Genomic DNA, 22,676 nt, shown 5'->3' on the forward strand with positions numbered 1-22,676 from the left:
AGCTATTTGGCGGTCAACCTTTTGCTGCCTTCTCTATTCCTTTTGGATGGCGCTAGTTATCGGCATCTCCTGGGGTGTTAAGGCTAGTTTCCTCATCAATTCGGTGCCCGCGCGATAAACTCGAAATGCATTCAGTTGTCATCGTCTATTCAATGGTCACGCGCATTGATGTTGCTTTGTTAGTTCAACCTTGTTTGTTTAGACTGGTCCAGGGACCAGGAAAGGGATTCGGTTCATAGTCATTTGGTCTGTATGCGCGAGAAACGAGTTGCGGGCGGACAAAACTCCACTTGCGCATAACTTGTCCTTTTGCTTCATTACTTCCTCGAATGACAGTTCGCCGCGACGGTGGCAGATCCTCAGAACCATATACCCGCGATATGGGTTAGATAAGGTGTAAAATAAAAATGCAAAACAGCGTCCATCATCAAACGCTGCAATAACCCTCAAGAGGAAGCTTTAGCTCTAGCCCAACTCCGACGCGGCCTATTCAAATACATGTAAAACGCAAAAACGCTTTTCACAGATAACCTACGCCGATTTTATTGAAATTTGTTGCACTTGAGAGAGAAAGTTAAATTCTACTGACTGTCGGGAGTGGAATTTCGATTCATGGCCTGAATATTGTGAAAAATATTTTCAAAAATTTGAAAGCTCGAAAAAAGAAAATTGACGCACTAAGTTTATAAATTAGTAGCTCTGCATCAAAAACAAATCCCGCGGTTCTGTAAACGGCATCCATTAGATCATTGGAAGCGGACAAATCCGATATGTCAATTTATATTTTACGTGAATTTTTTACGTTCTCTGCAAGGGTTCTGCAAAAGCTGTGTTTCCATATTACTGAATTTTTTCGATTCATGTGTAACATCTGAAGTTAGTCCCCTCTAGATGTAATATCAGCCAACAGGAAGGAAAAGGGAATAATAAATTTAAGCGTTGTTCATGAAAATCTATGGATCAACATCTTTTTACTTAAAAAGGAAGTAGAGAAAACGCCACCGGAAGTGGAGAGAAATTCCGCATTTTGAATGACTCTTCTACAGTTATCAGTCGAGCCCCCTGGCGTAGCCACTTTTCTGCTCTGCTTACTTATAGATGTTCTTTCTAACCTTCCGCGTTGGGCGCAGTACGTCTAGAACCACAGCGTCCTGCGCTCTACGCGGTTATACGGGACTGACAGCCACCCATGGTTACGCAACTTCCCAAATAATACGAGTCGGTTGTGGTACTTAGCTTGGTAGAGCTGTAAACGAGCGATCCAAAAGAAAGGTGATTGTTCCGCAAATATATATTCCTCTATAATTCTTCCAGAGTTAATTAAAGAAACTGCTATAGTCGGATACAACTCAAGTCTGCAGTGAAGCCCCGATCACGCTCTCATAACCGCCAGCCACTGTACCTCCGCGAGGCTGCAAATAATTCGTACTAAAAATTTTTCCTTTTACCCAAATCAGGTGGAAACCACGAAAATAAAATTATTAGAGCGTAAATTTATACGTTTTCCCTCACCTACTATAGTGGAATAGCAAATGCCTAATTCTTTATTGAATTTAAATAAGATGCTTGCTTCGCTACAACTATACAGTATATTGTCAAGTTGCACTTCAGTTGGCAGTGAAGTTTCATGAGTAAAACCGGCTCAGCAGTGGAATGAACTGTACTGCAGACTTTTGAACATTTAATTATGGAATTTTACGTGCCAAAACCATGAGGCATGCCGTAGTGGGGGACTCCGGAAATTTGAATCACCTGGGCTTCTTTAACGTGCACCTAAATTTAAGTACATGGGTGTTTTCGCATTTCCCCGCCATCGAAAATGCGGCCGCCGTTGCCGGGATCGGGATTCGATCCCACGACTTCGTGCTTCGCAGCCCAACATCATAGCCACTAAGCAACCATGGCAGGTAGACTTTTGAAGAGTTAAATGCTCAGACTGCATACACTTCGTCTATGTCTGTTGCACACCCCATTGCTTCTGTCGATGAAAACACTCTTCAAGAACATCAGGCACTTCGGAGGTATCAAGTACGGCGCCATTTTGGAAAGGCCGCATGACGAGGATTTTGTTTGCTTCTGTGATTGACTGGCGGAGAAACACAACTCCGCGTGGTACGTGTGCCTTGGTTGTCAACTGCTGTTTTTGTACGAAGTTGTATGTTACCATAGAAATCTTTATTTTACAATTTCGCTGTTTTAATTGTTCTTGGCAATGCTGTTCCTGGGCGATTCCACTTGATGTGGTTCCTTGTTTGCCAGAAAAGGAGAGGTCTATCTCACAGGCGTACCTGTGAGACACACCCCATTTCATTTCTCTCTTGCGGGTTTACGCGTCTTTACGGCGAATGGTGGGCGTAATTCACATTTCTACCAGTAAAGGTACCCTCCCCCCTCATTTGCATTTGGGTTGGGCACGCCCACAAAAACACCTGGGTACGTGCCTGGTGCCGGCCACTTACTCTCGCCTTTTCTCCCTGACCTTGGCGAGAAAAAAAGACACCAACGTTCGGCTTCGCGTAAATTGAATCCTCGGCGTACTCAATATGACACCATATCATTTCAGAGTGCTTAGTATTGGTACAGGTACTGGTACAGGTACAGGTATAGCTGCACACGACCGCAGTTACGAATGCACTAGTACCATGTTTGACTGGATTTTGAAGGTCCTGTGGCGTCAGAATATTTTTTATGGCTATGCTTTCAAAATAAGCAAAGAAACTATTTATGATCAATCAAAGGGAAGCTCATTACTTTTCGAAGCGAGATCAGGATGCCTTAGAACACACACACCTATAAAGCGAGACGTAAGAAGGAGTTTGCTTTGCTGCGGTAAAGCTATGAAAACGATGGAGCATGTTTTATTGCCATGTGAAGATATCGGCACAGCGGTCGATTTAGGCGCCACTGGCCTCCTTGAAGCCCTTGGGTTCAGCGAGAGCAGGGGGAAAGTAAACATGGCCGCAATAGAGATAAGTAAGAGGCGATTGGAAGATCGGGGCAAGTAGGGAAACGCCAAAAAAACGGAGACGTACAAAAACAAAGTTCGCAATAGGGTGTCAGAAAATTTGGCTTTGGGAATTCATCTTGCGTTTTTTTTTATCTAGGTCGGACATTAGGCAGTATAATACCAAGAGCTTGGTGGCACAATCCACTGCACCGTTCCAAATGGACGCTCATAACATCCATCCATACATCCATTGCTCCCGGATCTTCGCCCTACAGCGACATTGTGCTACTGCTCAGTATACCACGACTTACCTGTACTGCGCAGGCATTACAATGTCACTGGCACGAAGTTATTTCACCGAGGGTAAATGCGCTCAAACCGCCCGTGAATGGTGAAGAACGAGGCTGCCCACCTCCCGATGGCCTGGCTACAGGAGGATGTATGGTGGCGCCGGAAACTGACACGGAATGCAGCTCGGGGATCCCACACCAGGCACACCTGCAGAAATTTGAGATGTTACAGTGCAATTCCCGTAATGCTCGAAGCAACACAAACCATTGAGCTCCCTCTTTTCAAGCGTGTGGGTACAATATGCCGCGTGGGTGGCGCCGGGTATAAGTACCTCGGCCTCCTGAGAGTCGAGGACAATGCGTATATTTGTCCCTTGGACACACTGCCTTTCCTCGCTTTACCGAAGACATCGTCTCATCTCGCTTTATCCCAGGCTTCTGGGATTCAAATACCTACCGACGCCTTATTTTTTACTTGTGCGGCGGCAGTTCTACTGTTGGCGCACTCATGGCGACCTGCACGATGCGATTTACCCGCGCGCAAATTTTCCGTCTGTTAAAACCATTCCGCACAGTCCATTTGCTACGCAGCAATCGGCTGTGCAACGCAAATTATTTGGCAGCGAGAGAGTTTGCTCTAGATTAGAATCCGTCGTCCAAGCTACCACAGTATGCGTTTTCAAAACTTGTACTGCGTCATAGCGTTCCGTGGACCATTGACAAGTTCGCTAATTGAATTAGATTCTGGTGCTAAACGTTCCAAAACCACGATTCGGTTATGAGGCACGGCGTTGTGGGGTATTCCGAATTAATTTCGAACACCACGTGATCTTTAACGTTCCCCGAATGCACGGACCACAGGAGTTTTTGCATTCCGCCACCATCGAAATGCGCCCACCGCCGCCGGGATTCGATCCGGCGACGTCGCGCTTACCAGCGCGACACCGTAGCCGCTAAGCCACCGCGGTGGGTAACTTAGGTAAGCACACTGCGTTGGTTCTCGAAATTACAGTGAAACACACATTACGGCACGAACAGCGTGGCCCACTCTTAAAGGGAACGTCCTAATGCACGGTTTTCGCTTTGCTGGCGATCAAGTGGCAAGTGCCGGCTGAAGTCTTGTCAGCGCACCGTTGCAACGACGAGGGATTAAAAATTTACCGGAGGGGAAACCGCGCACCTGTTCTGCGCTCATCTGCTCGGCATCACACCCTGCGCATACACACCGATCTGCGTACGGCGCACCGGCTTCAGTTCTTATTTGTAAATAATCTCGCATGTTCTTGAATTTAAGGTTCGCGATCATTTTTTGCCGGGTTTGTTCGAAAATGTGGAATATAAAACAAGGCACATGGAATATGAAACAAGGCACCTGAACATGTGGCTTGAGTGATTACGCAACCCACATATAGAAAAAAAAAAGTCAGAGGGAATTTAAGTACAAAAGGTAATGCACCAGCAAGGCAATCTAGATGTGCAATAGCAGGTTTGACGAGTTGCTCTGTATATCGCTGCTATTTCGTATCCTTTCTAGCACCTTGAGACGTTAGACTTAATGATAACAGGCATATCTACTTTTAACAACTATTTCAATCCTTTGCACTGCAGAGCGCATCACCCTATTCATGAAATGTAAGATGTTCATCAAAAATTCAGAAAATTACAGGGTCTCTTAATATCTCTTAGGAGGTGAACGGCGAAAGCCTACTCTTCCTCCTCTTATCATTCGCCTCTTTCTCTTCTTTCCTTTAGTCATTACCAATCAATTGCGGTCATTACAAGCCGACGTTAGACATGCTGGTCATATAGTCATTAGTAGTAATTACATGTCATTTCAGTTATTAGTCATTACTGGTCATTACTAAGCATTTTGTCATGTCTAACCAATTGTAGTCGTCACAATTCGCCATTAGACATATTGGTCATTTCGTAGTCATTAGTACTCAAAATTAAATTATGGGGTTTTACGTGCCAAAACCACTTTCTGATTATGAGGCACGCCGTAGTGGAGGACTCCGGAAATTCCGACCGCCTGGCGTTCTTTAACGTGCACCTAAATCTAAGTACACGGGTGTTTCCGCATTTCGCCCCATCGAAATGCGGCCGCCGTGGCCGGGATTCGATCCCGCGACCTCGTGCTCAGCAGGCTAACACCATAGCCACTGAGCAACCACGGCGGGTTCATTAGTACTCACTACAAGTCATTATTAGCCATTTTAGTTGTTACTACTAATTACTAGAGATTTCTAGTCATTTCTAAACAATTGTGGTAATTACAAGGAGTCGTTAGACATATTGGTCATTTCGGAGTCATTAGTAATCATTACAAGTCATCAGTAGTCATTCATTACTATTCATTATTAACCTCTACCAATCTCTATTACAGCGTCATCATTCATTAACTGTCACTATCAATCATTGTTCATTCTTTAATCTGTCTTCGTATGACGTGCATGATGACGCTTCGGCGGTCAAGTCTGCTGAGACAAACTTCACGATGAGCCTAGAAAGGCTTTCGCCTTAAAAGTCGGCTGGCGAGAGCTGCCGACTTACATTAATAACACCTGTTATACTTCCTCTAGAACGGCAGGAGTACTTCCTAAACGTTTTACATAACGCTTCTAAACAAGCAAAAATCTGGAGTGCAACACATTTTAATTTCTCTCCTAAAACCACTATTACCAACCGAAAATCGATAACAGTACGACGATAACCGAAGCACTCCTGGGCTCTGACGCAGTTTACTACTTAAGCAGATCCAACGTTGCACATACGTGACATGAAATGCACATACTGCTCTCTCCTTCAACCCTTTCAGGACCGATTTTTCTCGCGAGATACGTCCCGAAGGGAAGATATTAGCGCAAATTTAAACTCTCGAGTGAACTAGAAATGAAAAATTGAAATCTGGGGTATTGCTCGCCAAAACGAAGATCTGATTATGTGGCACGACGTAGCGGCAGACTCCAGAATAATTTTGACCGCATGGGGTTCTCTGACGGGCATTAAATGCACGGTACCCGGGCGCTTTCGCATTTCGTTCCCATTGAAATGCGACCGCAGCGGCCGCAATTCAATCCCGCGCCCTCAGGCTCGGAAGGGCAACGCCAAAGCCACTACGCCACCACGACGGGTCCCATAAGGTTCCTTTAGTCCTTAAAGGGACACTAAAGTGAAAAATGATTTCTTCTGAATCAGTAAATTGCCGTTCTACAACAACAAAAACACCACTCTTACAACGATAAGACGTTTGGTAAGCCAGAAAAAGCGCAAGAACGAAATACGGGTGGCGACGCCTACTTGAGTTCCCGCACCTGGGGGCTGTGACGTCATGGATTTTGATGGCATCTTCTAGGGCCTACTAATTATATATAGTGGTACAGATTGACTACATTGTGTTCTAAAGGAACCAAATATTAAACATTGCAAGTTTCGGGAACATTTATTCAGCCAACGCGGCCCAAATGCGAAAATATGCTTTGGAATCCCTGACGTCACGCTGACGTACCGGCGCTGGGGTTTCGGCGCGAAATTCAAATACTGATACTTGGACCTTCATTTTCTCATCTAATAATCAAACTATCTTTTTGAAATGACTGCCTGCAAGGTTCTCAAACAATGCTCCATTAGTTTAAACTGATTTATTGTTTCCCTTTAGTGTCCCTTTAATCTAAAAGAAGAAATGGCAACAATTTGGTTATAAAATCGCAAGACATTCATACTTAATTCTCCCCTCGAAATAGCCAGGATCTCTTTTCCTAACAGCTCTTAAGCGTGTGGTAGTTTATTCCTCATCCCCGCGATGCACGCACTCCGGAGAAGTCTTATTGCGTCAAATTCTGTGCCCGATGTTTGTCCACGAATGTCTGCCGACGGGTGCGGGAACGCGGCGCAGGGTTATGCCGAAAGCCGTGCGTTCCGCGAACCGCTTTTCATTCCGTCGTAATAGAAACAGTCGACCGATTCGTGAACAGTACCGCGCTAGCATCGACTGGCCGGCCGGTCAGGGTCTTCTATCCGCGCGAAGCGACGAGACCGGCAACAGTAGCGCAGGGGCACCAAGTACACAGGAAGCGCCAAGTTCCGTCTGCTAGGCTCTTTCCACACCAGCATGACACAGCCCCTGGCACGACTAACTCGGTGCAAGCTGTCCGGCTTATCGGAGATAACGGCTTCCAGTAATCTCGGTGGGCACACGCTGCTTTTGGCTTCGTCGCTTCGCGCGGTTCGAAGACGCTGACCGGCCGGCGAGTCGCCGCTCGCGCGGTACTGGCAATTAACCGGTCGACTGTACACGCAATCTTCTAAGGCAAGCCTGTGCGGCTATCGAATTGGTGAAAACGTTCACAAAGTTCGAATGCAGCAAAAGCACGCCGTGCCTCAGCGAATGATCTGATAAAGAGCGATATTTCTGTAGAAGCGATAACCGGCAAAGGGAGAAACAATTCACTGTGCATGGCGATTCTGATAACTGCGAGAAATGCGACGAAATTTGCGTGAATTAGAAAACAGGACAGTATAATCGAGTGAACAACATATTCGTGCTTTCTTTCATTAAACTCGCCGGAGATAAACACTCCGGCCAGCATAGTATATCAAGCACCTCTGATAAGGACATACCGAAATGTCCGTTGTTCCAAGATCAAGGCTAACCTCGTTTTCAACTGCGAGCTTAGACATGACGCCACGTGGGAATTTGAAAGAATCGCGGAATAAACAACGTGTCATGGTGGCATCGCGACCTGAATGCATGTCATCACGACCAGCGAGTCAAAATTGAGCGTACAAGCCCAGCTCTCACGGCTTAACGCGGCAGCGCCATTAAAGCCTCATGTCAGAGCACCGTAAGTGCTGCCGCAATCAGAATTAATTCTAACAATGAAGCCACACCTACAGCGGCCAAAAATTAATGCTTTGGAAGGAAGACGCATTAAGCTGGTACCACTGAAAGCACTTAATCCAGAAATGTCCAGCACCACCCGCAGAAGAAGCAGAATAGCGCTTAAAACGTGTCTTGGCGTTAAATATGGCATAACATATGACAGCGCTGTATTCTAATTATGCTGTTCCAACTTTCCCAAACGGAAGTCGTAAATATGGCGACGTCCGTAAATTGTAATTGTAGGTGTCAGCATAAAGCACTGTAGGCACTAACAAAACATAATTATATCAGTTTACAAAAATTAGGTCTACAGGTTCACATGCAATGCTTGAATGCCGGAAGTGTCGCATTAAAATCTTCCAACTTCCGAACAAGACACGTGTGCTATTATTTCGCTCATGGTTATATTATTATATGCTATTATTTCGCGCTAACGAGAGAATGTCATTGCTAGAAACGAGAACGTATGTGTTATGGCCGGGCTATATTAGTTTCACCAAGATTAAACGAAATCGTTATTTTTTTTTAGGTTTTCCAAACGAAATTAGATTGTGGCGTTCCTTTCAACCAACGTACAGTTACTACTCTTCTCACCAAACTAGAGTAACCACGCTCGCAAAACAATTTTCAGCTTACTAGCGCGAAAAATAATATCCGTGCCGCTTACCGCACTCCCAGACACGTCGACCGCAGCCAGGTCCCGACAGCTTTCTGCCGCGGTAACGGCTATGCCTGTCTTGAGCATGCGGGGTCGTTTCCTAGGCAACCGAGCAGAGTTAACCCGAGCAGCGCAGGTCTCCTCACGCTTCGTTGTTCTTCTGTCGGGGCCTTCCTTGCGGCTATCGTTATCATCTATCGCACACCCTGCAGCTTGCAAGTCATCGACGCGCTCGCACTTTCAGCTCTGCGTAGGTTCGCACGAAAATTTTTAGACGTCGATGGCGGACGCTATTCAAACCAAAGAAGACGGCTGCAGTGGAAGTCGCGTATACCGGCCTATGGCTGCTCGGGTGAAGCCGGCGGCTGCCATCTTGGGAGGGGAGAGGGGGGAGGGGGGGGGGGGGGGGGGGCATGCGGCCTGCCGAGAGCTTCGTAGCGCTGTTCGCCGACTTTTCCAGCGGTTTTGAATTGCTTAACATATTTTCAAATTCTAATGCAACGCTGTGGGAGCTGAAGTTAGCCATACTGGAGGTCTCCGGATCGCAGAGACTGGGGCATTCTTTTCCATTTTATGGGCATGCATATGCAGCTGCCGCAAAGTAGAAACAAAATTCGCGATAATTAGCCTTCATTAATGCAGCCTAATAATTTATCAATCATGAAAGCTGTCATAACAAAAGAAATTAGCTGAAAACGTAGCATGAGAAACAGCAGTACATGCAACAAGCATAAGCATTCGTTATTATCTTCATAATCACCCGGTGTTGCCGGTGCTTTAGCATCCTCATTGCATAAAGAGTCTAGCAACATTGGTGGCGGCCGTTTTCTTTCAACCTTAAATATAAAATGTTCCTTTTTTTTAGAGCAACACAGTGCTAATCTGCCACTTTGTTTAAATGAGAAGGATAACGCTAACATGTCAACTGATTATACGCCAACTTTCCTAAAAACACCCGAGCGCGCTAGCACATTTTGGGATCCGCACAGCACCGCGTACGGCAAGATACGACGACCCGAAACGCACAGGCTGCGGCGACCGGCGTGCTCTTGACCCCGCAAGATGGCGACGTGGCGGCTTCACCTGACGGGCGCTCCATCCACTTCTGCTGTTTTTCTTTAACCTCCTTGATTCAAACTTGCAACTTTACACTGAATAGCTGGGGCTTCATTCGCTGCACTTTCCTGTCGCCTAAAGTGTACGGTGCTCAGCAACATTTTATAATGCGACAGTTGCACCATGAATTGCAGAGGCATCTGCACATATAAATGCATCATATGATTAAATGTTCGCATATGCGGGGGTTCTGTATGCATATATCCGAGGCATTCTGCGTGAAGCTATTATGAAAACTTGGAAAAACTGTGTGTAAATTACTTTAGCAAACAAAGAAAGGAAACGATTTAAGTAGCAATTTTCTTGTGTTTCTATAAAAAACAAACTTTGTTCTCAGTTAATTAAATGTTATAAAATAGTATAGTAAGCCCGCGCTCGACTGGTACGTACTACTGCGATTGCATTACGTCACAACTCTCGATACGATTATGTCAGTTGGAGATCGCCTTCTGATAGCTTGACTATTGTAAACGATGATATTGTCTCATTATTTTGTGTCCAAGTTATATGTGTGTGAAATGTACGGCGCTTCCGCTTACTTTTTACCTATTATATTGAATTACCCGCCGTGGTTGCTCAGTGGCTATGGTGTTGGGCTGCTGAACACGAGGTCGCGGGATCGAATCCCGGCCACGGCGGCCGCATCTCGATGGGGGCGAAATGCGAAAACACCCGTGTACTTAGATATAGGTGCACGTAAAAGAACCCCAGGTGGTCAAAATTTTCAGAATCCTCCACTACGGCGTGCCTCATAATCAGAAAGTGGTTTTGGCACGTAAAACGCCATAATTTAATTTTCTTTAATTCAATTATGACGTTTACCTTGTCAAAACAATATCTGCTTATGAGGTACGCCATAGTGGAGGACTCGGGATTAATTCTGACCACCACTGGATCTCTAACGTGCGCCCACGGGACATGGGTGGTTTTGTATTTCGCCCCCTTAGAAATGCGGCCGCCATTCGATTCCGCGGGATTCGATCCCGCGGCCTCGTGCTTAGCAGTGCACTATCATAGCCGCGAAGCCATCACAGCGGGCTATTATTACATTAACATTGTGCTTACTGCAAAATCTGCTTATTATAATAAAAGAAGTTGGAAGGCGATTCATCGTCCATTTGAAGTCTATGGAATACATTGTTTTCCTTGGCGAGTTGACGTTGACAATCGGGTACATGAATCGTATGCTTTATTGTGAAAGCCGCGCTGAGAGCGAAAACTTTTGATCGACGTCAACGAGAGGTTGAATCACCTTTCAACTTCTTGTCACCATTTATCGTCATTGTAATCATCATCTTCATCAGAATCCCAGTGATCACAAATATACGCATCCAGTGACATAGCCCCAGCAACTACAGCGGCCCATGCGAAATACACATACCTATTAAAACCAAGGGGGTATGCATACCCTGTGGCGAGTACCCAGTGGCACTTGTTTAGATTGCACGATCTCATGGATTGACTCACGAAGGAGACTAGAAACAAGATAAGCAGAGATATACCCGATAAGGAAAAGTGGTAATAACTCGTCAAGGAAGACATTGCATTTATTGTTTCCGTAGCATTACAGGTCAGGGGAACGTACGGCTAATGGGAGAATACATTGCATGAAAATAGTCCTACCACCCATGCATTGTTCAGCAGTATCGTGAATGTGCTCTAAGAAATTAAACAGATAGTGGATGCATTGTACGGGAAAAGAATTTCGTACAGCAAGATTAGCGACAATTAACACGCACAACAAAAATCATTTTTTTACATACGTCGTAAACGACATGGTGATTGAAGACCGTATTCTATGCAGATCTCATCATGACCATCATCATCATCATCATCAGCCTGTTTTATGTCCACTGCAGGACGAAGGCCTCTCCCCGCGATCTCAAATTATCCTTGTCTTACGCTAACCGATTTCAACGTGCGCTTGCAAATTTCGTAATTTCATCAAGGCACCTAGTTCACCGCCGTACTCGCCTGCGCGTCCCTCCCAATGGCACCTATTCTGTAGTTATAATCATCCACCAGTTATATACCCTACGCATTACATGGCATCCCCAGCTCCTTTTTTAAATGCGTAAAGATTTCTATGCCACCAACGAGAATCCTGCCCGTCCGTCACGTAAGACGAATGCAATGGGTCATACCCATGTAACGCAGAGGCTACGAGCGCAAGGAGAAGCGTACAGTGCATACACATTCATGGATAGACCTGAAGGGGGCATTTGACAACGTAACACACGAGGCGATCCTTCGGAATCAGCAACAGAGGATGCGGGGAGAGAACATTGTCGATTTTCAATCTCGCCTCACAGCCACCACCAAGATCGGGGATATAGCCTCTGCCAGCATCGCACTCGGAAGCAAAGGCACTCCCCAAGGCTCGCTTAGCCCCGCGATTCCCTTCAGCATGACGCTCCTGGGTTTCCCGGGGCGGCTGGGGGGCATACCGAACCTACGCCATGCGCTATACGCAGATGATGTGACCCTATGGACAGGTAGACTCGCTCGGCGGCGTGCAAGACACCCCGCAACTTGCAGCGAACACGGTAAACCAATGCGCAAAAGAGAGCGGACTTTTCTGCTCACCTAAGAAGTCGGAGCTTCTTGTGGTCCGGCACCGTCGCACCCAGAAGGATGAAGATAGCATATAGATCATCCTCGACGGACAGGCTATAAAGCCCTGCAAAACCTTCAGAAACCTTGAACTCCTCATACAAACTGATGCAAAATGCGACCAGATGCTCCAACGCCTCACCAGGATTACGCAGCAGGTCTTACACATAATTCGTACGATAACATACACCGAGGCATGAAGGAGAACGACACCATCCGCCTCGTTCGAGCCTTCATCCTTTCTAATGTCAACTATGGAGCGCCGTAAGTGGTACTGATGAAAGCCGACAAAGACAATCTAAACACACGCATTCGAAAAGTCACAAAGCAAGCCCTTGGACTCCCTGTGAGCACGTCCACAGACAACCTTCTGCGTATGGGTCTCCATAGCACGGTTGAAGACCTGATAGAGGGCCACATCTCCAGTCAGAAAATGCGCCTGGCTATGACCAGAACAGGACATAAGGTTCGTAAACAAATCTAGTGGAACGCCCTTACAGATGCTACACGACCCAGACTACTCTCTGAATACTGGCGACGTCACGTCATGATCCATCCCCTACCAAAAGATATATACCCTGCCCACCGCCAAGGGCGGTGTGAAGCAAGAGCCAAGGCCCTGGGCAGGACTTACGGGTCTCTCCAGGAGGTGGTCTACACAGATACAGCCGCATACCGTGGCAAAAGAGCCAAAGCAGTCATCGTGACGACAAAGACGGATCTCCTCGTCAGCGCCACCATGCCAGATGCAACAACACAGGAAGCAGGGGAACTAGCCGTAGCATTAGCCCTAACACAAACTACGACAACAGTCGCAATTGATTCCGAGGAAGTGTGCAGGAGCTTTACATCGGGCTGGGTGGCACCAAAGACTCAACGCATACTAACAGCGAAGCTGCCAGAAAGAAATGTTTAACTATAGTGGACACCCGCTCACGCCTGCTTGGAGGGCAACCAACTCTCCCACTCCAAAGCCCTAGAACTTATCGACCAGGCCCTGAAGGACACAGAACAGCTCACTAGACTGACCATATACCAAGAAATCACTCAACATTACAGACTCTAGAAGCGTACGGTGAGGGGCTAGTTGGTATGACATTATGAGAACAAAGAAAAAACTGCGCTAAAAAGAACAAGACAGGCGCCCGTGTCGTGTGGTTCTTTCTCTGTCTTGTTCTTTTTAGCGCAGTTTTTTCTTTGTTCTCATAATTACAGACTCCACCGCCGAACACACACCACCGCATGTGCAGCCCACGAAGACGCAAAATATAACCATCAGATTATTGCAAATCAACACGTTCTCCCACCCAAAGAGGCTTCGTCTCATGTTCCCCACTTAATATGACGAAGGTAAATACCACGAACAGCTAGGAACACTCCGGCACATTGTCATAGATTGCAAACAAGATACAGACTTGCCTCCTATACCCCCTACCACCAATCCCCCCACCCCCAAGGGCAATGGGAGACGCCGCTGTCCGGCTCCTGCCTGTCCGACTAGATCATGCTGGTTAAGAAGGCGGTCGCAGACAAGACGGTGCATGGATTCCGGTGAAGAGGGAACCACTCCTGAATTCGAGCCATCCTTATGCTCATAAAGATGTTTTCTCTCGCTCTTTTCATTGAAATCATCCATACAACACACATAATAGCATACGTTTCAATAAAAAAAACGAGCTCAAAACAAGCATACGAACCATGAATAAAGCATTGGTTACCCCCTTTAGCAAACGTAGTGGCGGTTTTGCAACAACTTCGCTGCACACCCAGCTGGATAAGGAACGGTAAAATTTTATGAGGGTCGGATCATGTTCGATAACACTGATACCGGCCGATGAGGATTGATAAGAGTTTATGCTTATCGGATCAAGTTTCATAGCATTGATAATGAGAGTGGGCTGCATGGATATGAGCAAGTGGTACAACGCTTAGGCATACTTAGACAACCCCGAGAGGAGCTTAAGGCGTTAATTTTTTGCTCTTAATGTCAACAAGAATATCGGCTATCTCCATTTGCTCTCTGTTCCACGCTACTCTCTTCACGTCTCTTAACGTTACGCCTAACATTTTTTCTGACATCACTCTTTGCGCGGTCCTTAGCTTGTTCTCGAGCTTCTTTGTTAACCTGCAAGTTTCTGCCCCACACGTTAGCGCCGGTAGAATGCAATGCTAGTACACTTATCTTTCCAACGATAGCCGTAAGCTCTGTCAGGATTTTGTAATGCCTCCTTTATGTACTCCAAACCATAGGCGGAATGTTCATTTTTCCGGAGGGGGCTGGGGCCCGACCAGCTTTCCGAACGATAGTGTGTGTGTGTGTGCGTGCGCGTGTGTGTGTGTGTGCGTGCGCGTGTGTGTGCGCGCGTGTGTGTGCGTGTTTGCACTTAAAGAAACTTCGTGTGACCTCGAAGAATTGTTCACTGAAGAGATGGCCTTATGTGAGAGTTTACAAGACCTTCATAGTAGGCGATAGTTCAATTTCATAGCCTAATTCCTCTCCCACCAAGAATCTGGCGTCTCTCGGTGGTGTAATCTTCCTTCGTGTAATTGTCGTATACTTCGCAAACGCTAATACTGCTTCGCCTTTCCGGCGAAACTGCAGCCTCTCTCTCATTTTTTCTCTATTTCTTTGAGTCCGAGTATAAGCGTTCGTGCCCATGACTGCTGTTGATTCTGATTTCGAGTGAATCCGGCTTGGCCTTGCTTCGGTTACTGAGTGAATTTTACAGGGCGCCCCAACCATCATGCACCAAGACTTAAAAAAAAGAGCAGTTGCGTTACTCGAAGAAAACTTAGTGCATATTGTTTCCAGTATACTGGAGTAGCTGCTAGCAATTCTTTGGTTACTGAGATTTAATTCGACAATTGCAATTATCACGTTCGAGAAGTACTTATTATGAGAGTGTCACTTTTGTAGGCACCCCAAAAGGACATAATTGCTGTGTTTTCAGCGACGTATTAATTGCGTATAATTTTTTTTCCGACTGGGAAACAAACCTCACGAAAAATAAAGAAATACCGCTTGACTATGCTCCCACCCGCATCCTAAGCAGCGCCTTCAAATAAGCTGATTTAAAGCAACTGCTTTGTCTGTCGCAAGCCCGAATGGCCCGGACGGAGCACCAACAGCAGGTTTCGCGGCTTTGCAGCTATTCCTTCCTCCCTACGTCACACTTATTATCCGTCTCTCAAGGCAGACTGATCAGATTGACTACAAAAACCCCTTAATAACGCGGCCGAAGCGCCGTTCTGACCCCGCACGAAACGCAAAAATCAACGTAATAGATATAGCATGTTTGAAAATCCCGTCTTTGCTCGCACCGCATCTACAGAGTATGCGCGCAACTATATTTCGCGCCAGAAATTTGCTTCGGACCAAAGCCAAGTTAAGTTAAAGTGACTGTTTTAGTTTTCATGAGAGTGTATACGGGCTGCAAGAACAGGTTCATGGCGTGAAATAGAACCCAAATAAACAGAGCGGGAAGCGAACGACGTGTTGAGATAAGGCAAAGCCGATGCGCTCAAGAAAGTAACCACTTCTATATAAGCCGAATCGGCAACCTGCACGAAAAAAAAAATTATTTCAGTGAGCCCTTATTTATGAATTCGTAAGCGCCATTGAACCCCAGCTGTTGCCTAGGTGACGTCTACGCACCGTCCCGATGCTGCAGCCCCGGCACAAGAACAAGCTTGTGGAGGCCAGCTTAAGCAGCCAACTGCGCACCGAGGATCCGGCAGCCGTCCAAGTCGTCGTTTAATGAACCGTCGGGATTAACCCAGTGATAAACACCGGGGCCACACGTCTCAGCTTCGCTGGTTAACCATCTTTAGGGAGTGCTTGGGCGGTCTTTTCTTCTTTTATTTCCTTCATTTCACACTGGCTAACTCAGAGGGAGCCTGTTCGAGGGCGCTGTTTCATGATGCGGGCGGGAGCGTAGTGACGTGGTATTCATGATAGAGTATATAAGGGCGACTAAACGAGGACGTAGAAAGAAACAGATACACAGAGAAGCGCGGTCTCTTTGTATTCGCCATATATAACAGCGTTTATTTATCAATCGGAATAAATTAGTACGCAATTAGTACGTCGCTGGAAATACCGCATATAGATGTCCCGTGGCTGTGGGTACAAATGCCTCATTTACACTTTGATAATTATGATAGTACGGCTCGAGTTGGGTAATTAATTACAATTACCTAATAAATCTCTAGGCAGTAGGCTTACTTCGAGTAAGGCATTACATTTTTTTAATCTTTGTGTATGATAGTTAATTGGGACACCCTGTACATATTTATGACCTCTACATGCAAATGATGTTTTCATCCATAATAAATGTTGTAATTTATTAGAAGTGTTTTTTAATTAGTCGTTGGCTTTGTTAACTGGAAAGAGAAACGATACCGCCTCCTCTAGGTATCCGGCCACGGCTCGTGCATTGCCGCTCAAAGTGGAGGAGACAGTACATGCAATCGTAGATAAGATTCTCTCGCCATTGAACTGACGCGGACGTAAGTAATGGCAAATTCGCATGGGCGATCCGTTGCAAGACACTCTCGATCCGAGTCACAGAAAGCACACGCCACACGAACGACGAGTCAATTTCGGTAGCCGCGCGAGCAAAGGAAGCGAGGGCCGAGAAGTCCCGATGATGCCCGACTGAAGGCCTCCGCATCGCGCAGCATTACAGCATCACGGCGAGCGAGAGCGCGAGCCAGACAAAAAATGGTGGACTACGAAAGCGACTGCCGCAGTGGCCGTCGCTTGTGAGACAGTGCTATGCCAGAGCAGTAAGTTTTCAGTACAATGATAAGATGCTGTCACTACTCGCCTGTCGACTGAAAAGAATCACTGAATGTGCCACTAACAAATTCAAACGTTACCGCGACGACGACCGAGCACACAACGTCAAAACCGCACTGACGGAAGCTGCGTACCCCGCCTGGGACGACCGAATGTACTCAGGCTCACCTTTTTCGACCACCCGAAGTGACTACCTCTGAAGCGATCCGGAATGACTACCCGAATGTGCCTTAAGCACAACAAATATTTTGCCAGTGCGAATATCTTAACAGCATTGAAGTAGACTAGAGCATCGCTGTGAGAAGAGCTCAGACTGCTCTACGCGACAGTGCACTTGAAGGTGACATCGCGAAACTTTGGTCAGGAAATTGTTTTACCAAGGTTCTTTTTTTTTTCCAAAATTTCTACTCGCCGTGGTTGCTTAGTGGCTTTGGTCATACGCTGCTAAGCACGAGCTTGCGGGATCAAACCCCGGCCACGGCGGCGGCATTTCGATGAGGGCGAAATGCAAAAACACCCGTGCACTTATATTTACGTGCACGTTAAAGAACCCCAGGTGGTCAAAATTAATCCGGAGTTTCCCACTACGGTATGAATCGTAATCAGATCATGGTTTTGGCAAGTAAAACACAATTTTCTGCCATCTCTAAGCGCAGTTAACTTTCCTTCTTTCAACTTTACATAATCTAGTACTGAGGACCTAGATACCGTTCCCGTGCTCGCGAACAAAATTTTCAGCATATTAGTAGAAAAATAATATCCCTGCCACTTACCGTACATGCAGACACGTCGTCCGCAGCCAGGCCCCGACAGCATTCTGCCACTGTCAGGCGGCATGGCGCATGACCCACCGTTTCCTAGGCGACCCGGCGACCGAGCAGAGTTCACCTGCGTGGCATACGCCTCGTCATCATTTTTCTTCCAGTGCGTTCGTCGCTTCTGACATCGTTATCGCCTATCGTAAACGCCGCACCGAGTACAGTTCATGGACGCTTTCACACCATCAGCAATGTTCGTAGTTAGCAAGACGTTCTTGAAATCTTACATTCAATGTCTGCCGCGGCTTCAATCGCCGCGCTCTGCTTGGGTCAATGTGCGCGCTATTGCGTCGGCCACTTATTCACGCCATTTCTGTCTGGCCTCGGCGAGGAAAGAAGAGACTAACATTTAGCTACCGGTAAATTGAATCCTTACCGTAATCAATAGGACATTATATCACTTCAGAGTGCTTAATACTGATACAGGCACTATAGTGTTGCTACACACGCCCATAGTTCTGAAAGCACTTGCACAATGATTGACTTGATTTCAGACGTGCCATGGCGCAAGAATATTTTCAGGGCCACCTGCCCTTGGTGCGGTGCCAAACCTACACTCTACCACATCACCTGGGAGTGCGAACGCAACAAAGCATTCCACAAACACGAACACCCGAATGCGGAGCAATGGGAGAGTCGGCTCACCAGCAGCGAGCTCACGGCCCAAAGGGCCCTAGTGCAGCACGACTCAGTGGAGCCTTGGAATAGGGGCCCACCCTTGCTGAAGAGGAGTCTCAAGTCGCCAGCGCCAAGAAGATGAAGACGACGGAGACCTCGTAACCGCGAAACTCTTGAAAGACTCAAAAGTTTTCACTCACTCACTCACTCTAAAGCTATCCTTTTTTGCCTCTCCCCCCATTTAGCCAGAGCTGTCTGCTTGCCTTGCACGATTGTCGGACACAGTGCAAACCGAAGCGTGCGTGTCTTTCATACCCAGTTTTGCCACTAGGGGCGCCTCATACCACGCGTTGGCGCCCGGATTTTCGCCCTATAGCGACAATGTGCTACTGCTCAGTGCATCAAGACTCACCTGTACTGTGCAGGCATTACAATGTCACTGGCACGAAATTATTTCACCGAGGGTAAATGCACCGCTCAAACCGCCCGCGAAACGTGAAGAACGAGGCTGCCCACCCTCTGATGGCCTGGCTAGGAGGACGTATGGTTGCGTAGGGAAACTGACACGGCATACAGCTCGGGGATCCCATAGCAGGCACACCTACAAAAATTTGGGATATTACAGTGCAGTTCCCGTGATGCTCGAAGCAGCACACAACATCGAGCTGCATCTTTTCACGCGTGTGGGTACCAACATCCGGCGCGGTTCGCGGTGGGTATAAGTACCTCGGCCTCCGGAGAGACGAGGACATCTTTGTCTCTTGGACACACTGTCTAATCTCGCTTTATCCCAGGCCTCTGGGTTTCATATAGCTACCAATGCCTTGTGTTTTACTTGTAGTGCGGCAGTTCTACCGTTAGCGCGCTCACGGACGACCTGCAAGATGCGGTGCACCCGTATATACAATCCCGTACGATATAATCCCACCATAGCCGCTAAGCCACCGCGGCGGGTAAGTTACGTAAACCGAGAGCGATGGCTTTCGAACTTAGAGTGAAACACGCATTACGGCACGAACAGTGCGGTCTACTCTTAAAGGGAAGACCCTAATGTGCGGTGTTTGCTTTGCTGGCGCTCTAGCGACAAGTGGCGGCTGAAGTCATGTCCGAGCACTCCTGCAAAAAGGGGCGAATACACGCTTAGCGCAGGGAACACCGCACACCTGTTCCACTCTCATCTGATTTGCATTACGTCCTGCATGCACTGATCTCTGTAACGCGCACCGGCCTCTTTTCTTATTTGTAAATAATCTCGCATGTTGCTTAATTTAAATTGTGCAAAATTTAAATTGTGGAAAAAGTGGGAAATGAAACAAGGCACCTGGACACGTCGCTTGATTTGGAACGTAACCCGCCTATTAAAATAGAGAAGTCATATAGGTAATTTAGTACAAAGAGTAATCTACCAGCAAGGTAATTTAATATGTACACTAACAGGCTTGACCAGTTGCTTTGTGTATCGCTGCTATTTCGTATTTTTTTCTTGCAGCTGGACCCGACTTGTATTATCAACACCGTTGTTATACTTCCTCTAAAACGTTTTATGTAACGCCCCTAAAAAGCGAAAGTTAGGGCGTAGCAATTATGATTTGTTTCCTAAAACTACTACAACCAACCGAAAATCGATAACGGCACTACAGAAACCGAAGCAGGCGGGGGTGCCGAAGCAGTTGACTACTTAAGCAGATCCTACGTTGCACGTCAGTACGTGACATGGAATGCATATACTGTTCTTTCAAATCCTTTCAGGGTCGTTTTCTCGCGCGAGATACGCTCCCAAGGGCAGATACTAATGCAAATTTAAACTCGAGTGAATTGTTTTTAGGAGAAATGGAAAATTAGAATCTGGGGTATTGCGTGCCAAAACGAAGATCTGATTATGTGACACGCCGTAGTGGCCGACTCCGGAACCATATTTACAACATGGGGTTCTTTAACGCGCATCCAATGCACGGTACCCGGGCATTGTCACATTTTGTCCCCCATTGAAATGCGGCCGCCGCGGCCGGAATTCGATCCCACGCCTTCGGGCTTAGAAGGGCAACGCCGAACCCATAACACCACCACGACGGGCCGCATAGCGTTCTTTAACGTACACCTTACTCTAAGAGAATAATTAGCAGCAATTTCTTTATAAAATCGCAAAACAGTTTTCCGTGCTGTATACATACTGCATTAGGTGTTACATCTAAGAACAAAAATTCACTAAACTTATTTCTGCCTTCAAAATAGCCACGATCTGTTTTTTCCAAGAGCTCCTAAACGCGTGGTACTTTATTCAGCGTCGTCGCGCATCACCCACTCCCGAGGAGTCTTTCTTGCGTCAAATTCTGTGCCCGACGTTCGTCCACGAATGTCCGCCGACGGGCGCCGGTACATGGCGCAGGGTGCGCATTCCGCGGACCGCTTTTCATTTCGCCGTGACAGAAACAATAGACCGATTCTTTAACAGAAAGCGCGCTAGCATCGACTGGCCAGCCGGTCAGCGTTTTCAAACCGCGCGAAGCTACCAGACCCGCAACAGTATAGCGCATGCGCACCGAATAGACGCGCAAGTTCCGTCTGCTAGGCTCTTTCCATACCAGCATGACAGCCCCCGCCACGAATCACTCTGTGCAAGCTCCACGGCTTAACGGAGATAACGGCGCGGTTAGAAGGGCCTGACCGACCGGCCAGTCGCCGCTCGCTGCGTACTATTAATTAATCGGTCAACTGCAGATGCAATCTTATAAGGCAAGCCTGCGTTGCTATCGAATTGGCGACAATGTTCGCAGAGTTCGAATGCAACCAAAGCACGTCGTGCCTGAGCGAATTATCTAAGAGCGACATTTCTGTAGAAGCGATAACCGGTAAAGGGCAAGAGATGGTTAAAGTATGCACTGTGCGCATGGCGATTCTAATAGGTGCGAGAATTATAGCTTAGCCTAACAGAATAATATAATCGAGTGAACAACATATTCAGGCTTTGTTTCATAAGGTCACCGCAGATACACTCCTGCCATGCGTAGTATATCAAGCGCCTCTGATAAGAACATCCCGAAATGACTGTTGCTTCAAGATCAAGGCTAACCGCGTTTTCAATTGTGAGCTCAGACATGACGCGACGTCGGAATTAAGCTGAAGGAATCACGGAATAAACAACGTGTCATGGTGGCACCTCGACTTGAAGGCATGTCATCAGGACCAGCGAGCCAAAATTGAGCGCAAAAGTCGAGCTCTCGCGGCTTATCATGGCGGTGGCATTCAAGCCTCATGACAAATCGCCATAAGTGCAGCCGCCATCAGAATTGTAACAATGAACGTTCAAAACTGAATGCTGAATGCTTTTAAGGAGGACGCATTAAGCTAGCACCACTAAAAGCATTCAATACAGAAATGTCCAGCACCGCCCGCAGAAGAAGCAGAATAGCGCTAAAAGCGCGTCTTCGCGTTAAATATGGCAAAACATATGACAGCGCTGTATTCGAATTATGCTATTTCAACTAGCCCCAACGCAAGCCGTAAATATGACGACGGCGCTAAAGTGTAATTGTAATTGTGAGCATAAACCACTGTAGGCACTAAGAAAACAGACTCAATTATATCAGTTTCCAAAAATTCGTTGGTTTACAGGTTTACTTGCAAACTTTGTAAGCCGGAAGGCCAAGTGTTGCATTAAAATCCTCCGACTTCCGCACAACACACGTGTGCTATTACTGCGCTCTAACGGGAGAATGTAATCTGCTAGAAACGAGAAGTTATGTGTGAGGGCAAGGCTATCATTAGCTTCAACAAGATTAAACGAAAGCGTTTTTTGAGAAACGAAATTAGATTGTGGCGTTCTTTTCAAGCAACTTAATATTACTAATTTTGAGTAACCACGCTCGCAACACAATTTCCAGCTTACTAGAGCGAAAAATAATATCCGTGCCGCTTACCGCACTCCCAGACACG

At 46.8% G+C, this 22,676-nt stretch overlaps 1 protein-coding gene across 9 annotated transcripts in view; it reads right to left on the reverse strand.

Annotated features, from left to right (window-relative positions):
* Window positions 1-22,676, reverse strand: part of LOC126539424 (uncharacterized) — an 83,442-nt gene extending 60,766 nt beyond the window's left edge. For 4 of the 9 annotated variants that reach the window (XR_011891066.1, XR_008614235.2, XR_008614234.2 and 1 more), the window contains exons 1-2: window positions 8,787-8,888; window positions 3,360-3,445 (exon numbers count right to left, since the gene is read on the reverse strand). Coding sequence is in view for 2 of the 9 variants with exons in the window: in XM_055075369.1 (XP_054931344.1) it covers window positions 3,360-3,445; window positions 8,787-8,864 (164 nt within the window). In the remaining 7 variants the exon portion in view is untranslated. The other 5 variants (XM_072285463.1, XR_011891065.1, XR_011891064.1 and 2 more) reach the window with 5 other exon arrangements.

This window comes from Dermacentor andersoni, chromosome 11 (assembly GCF_023375885.2).
Source record: "Dermacentor andersoni chromosome 11, qqDerAnde1_hic_scaffold, whole genome shotgun sequence".
Classification (NCBI taxonomy): Eukaryota; Metazoa; Arthropoda; class Arachnida; order Ixodida; family Ixodidae; genus Dermacentor; species Dermacentor andersoni.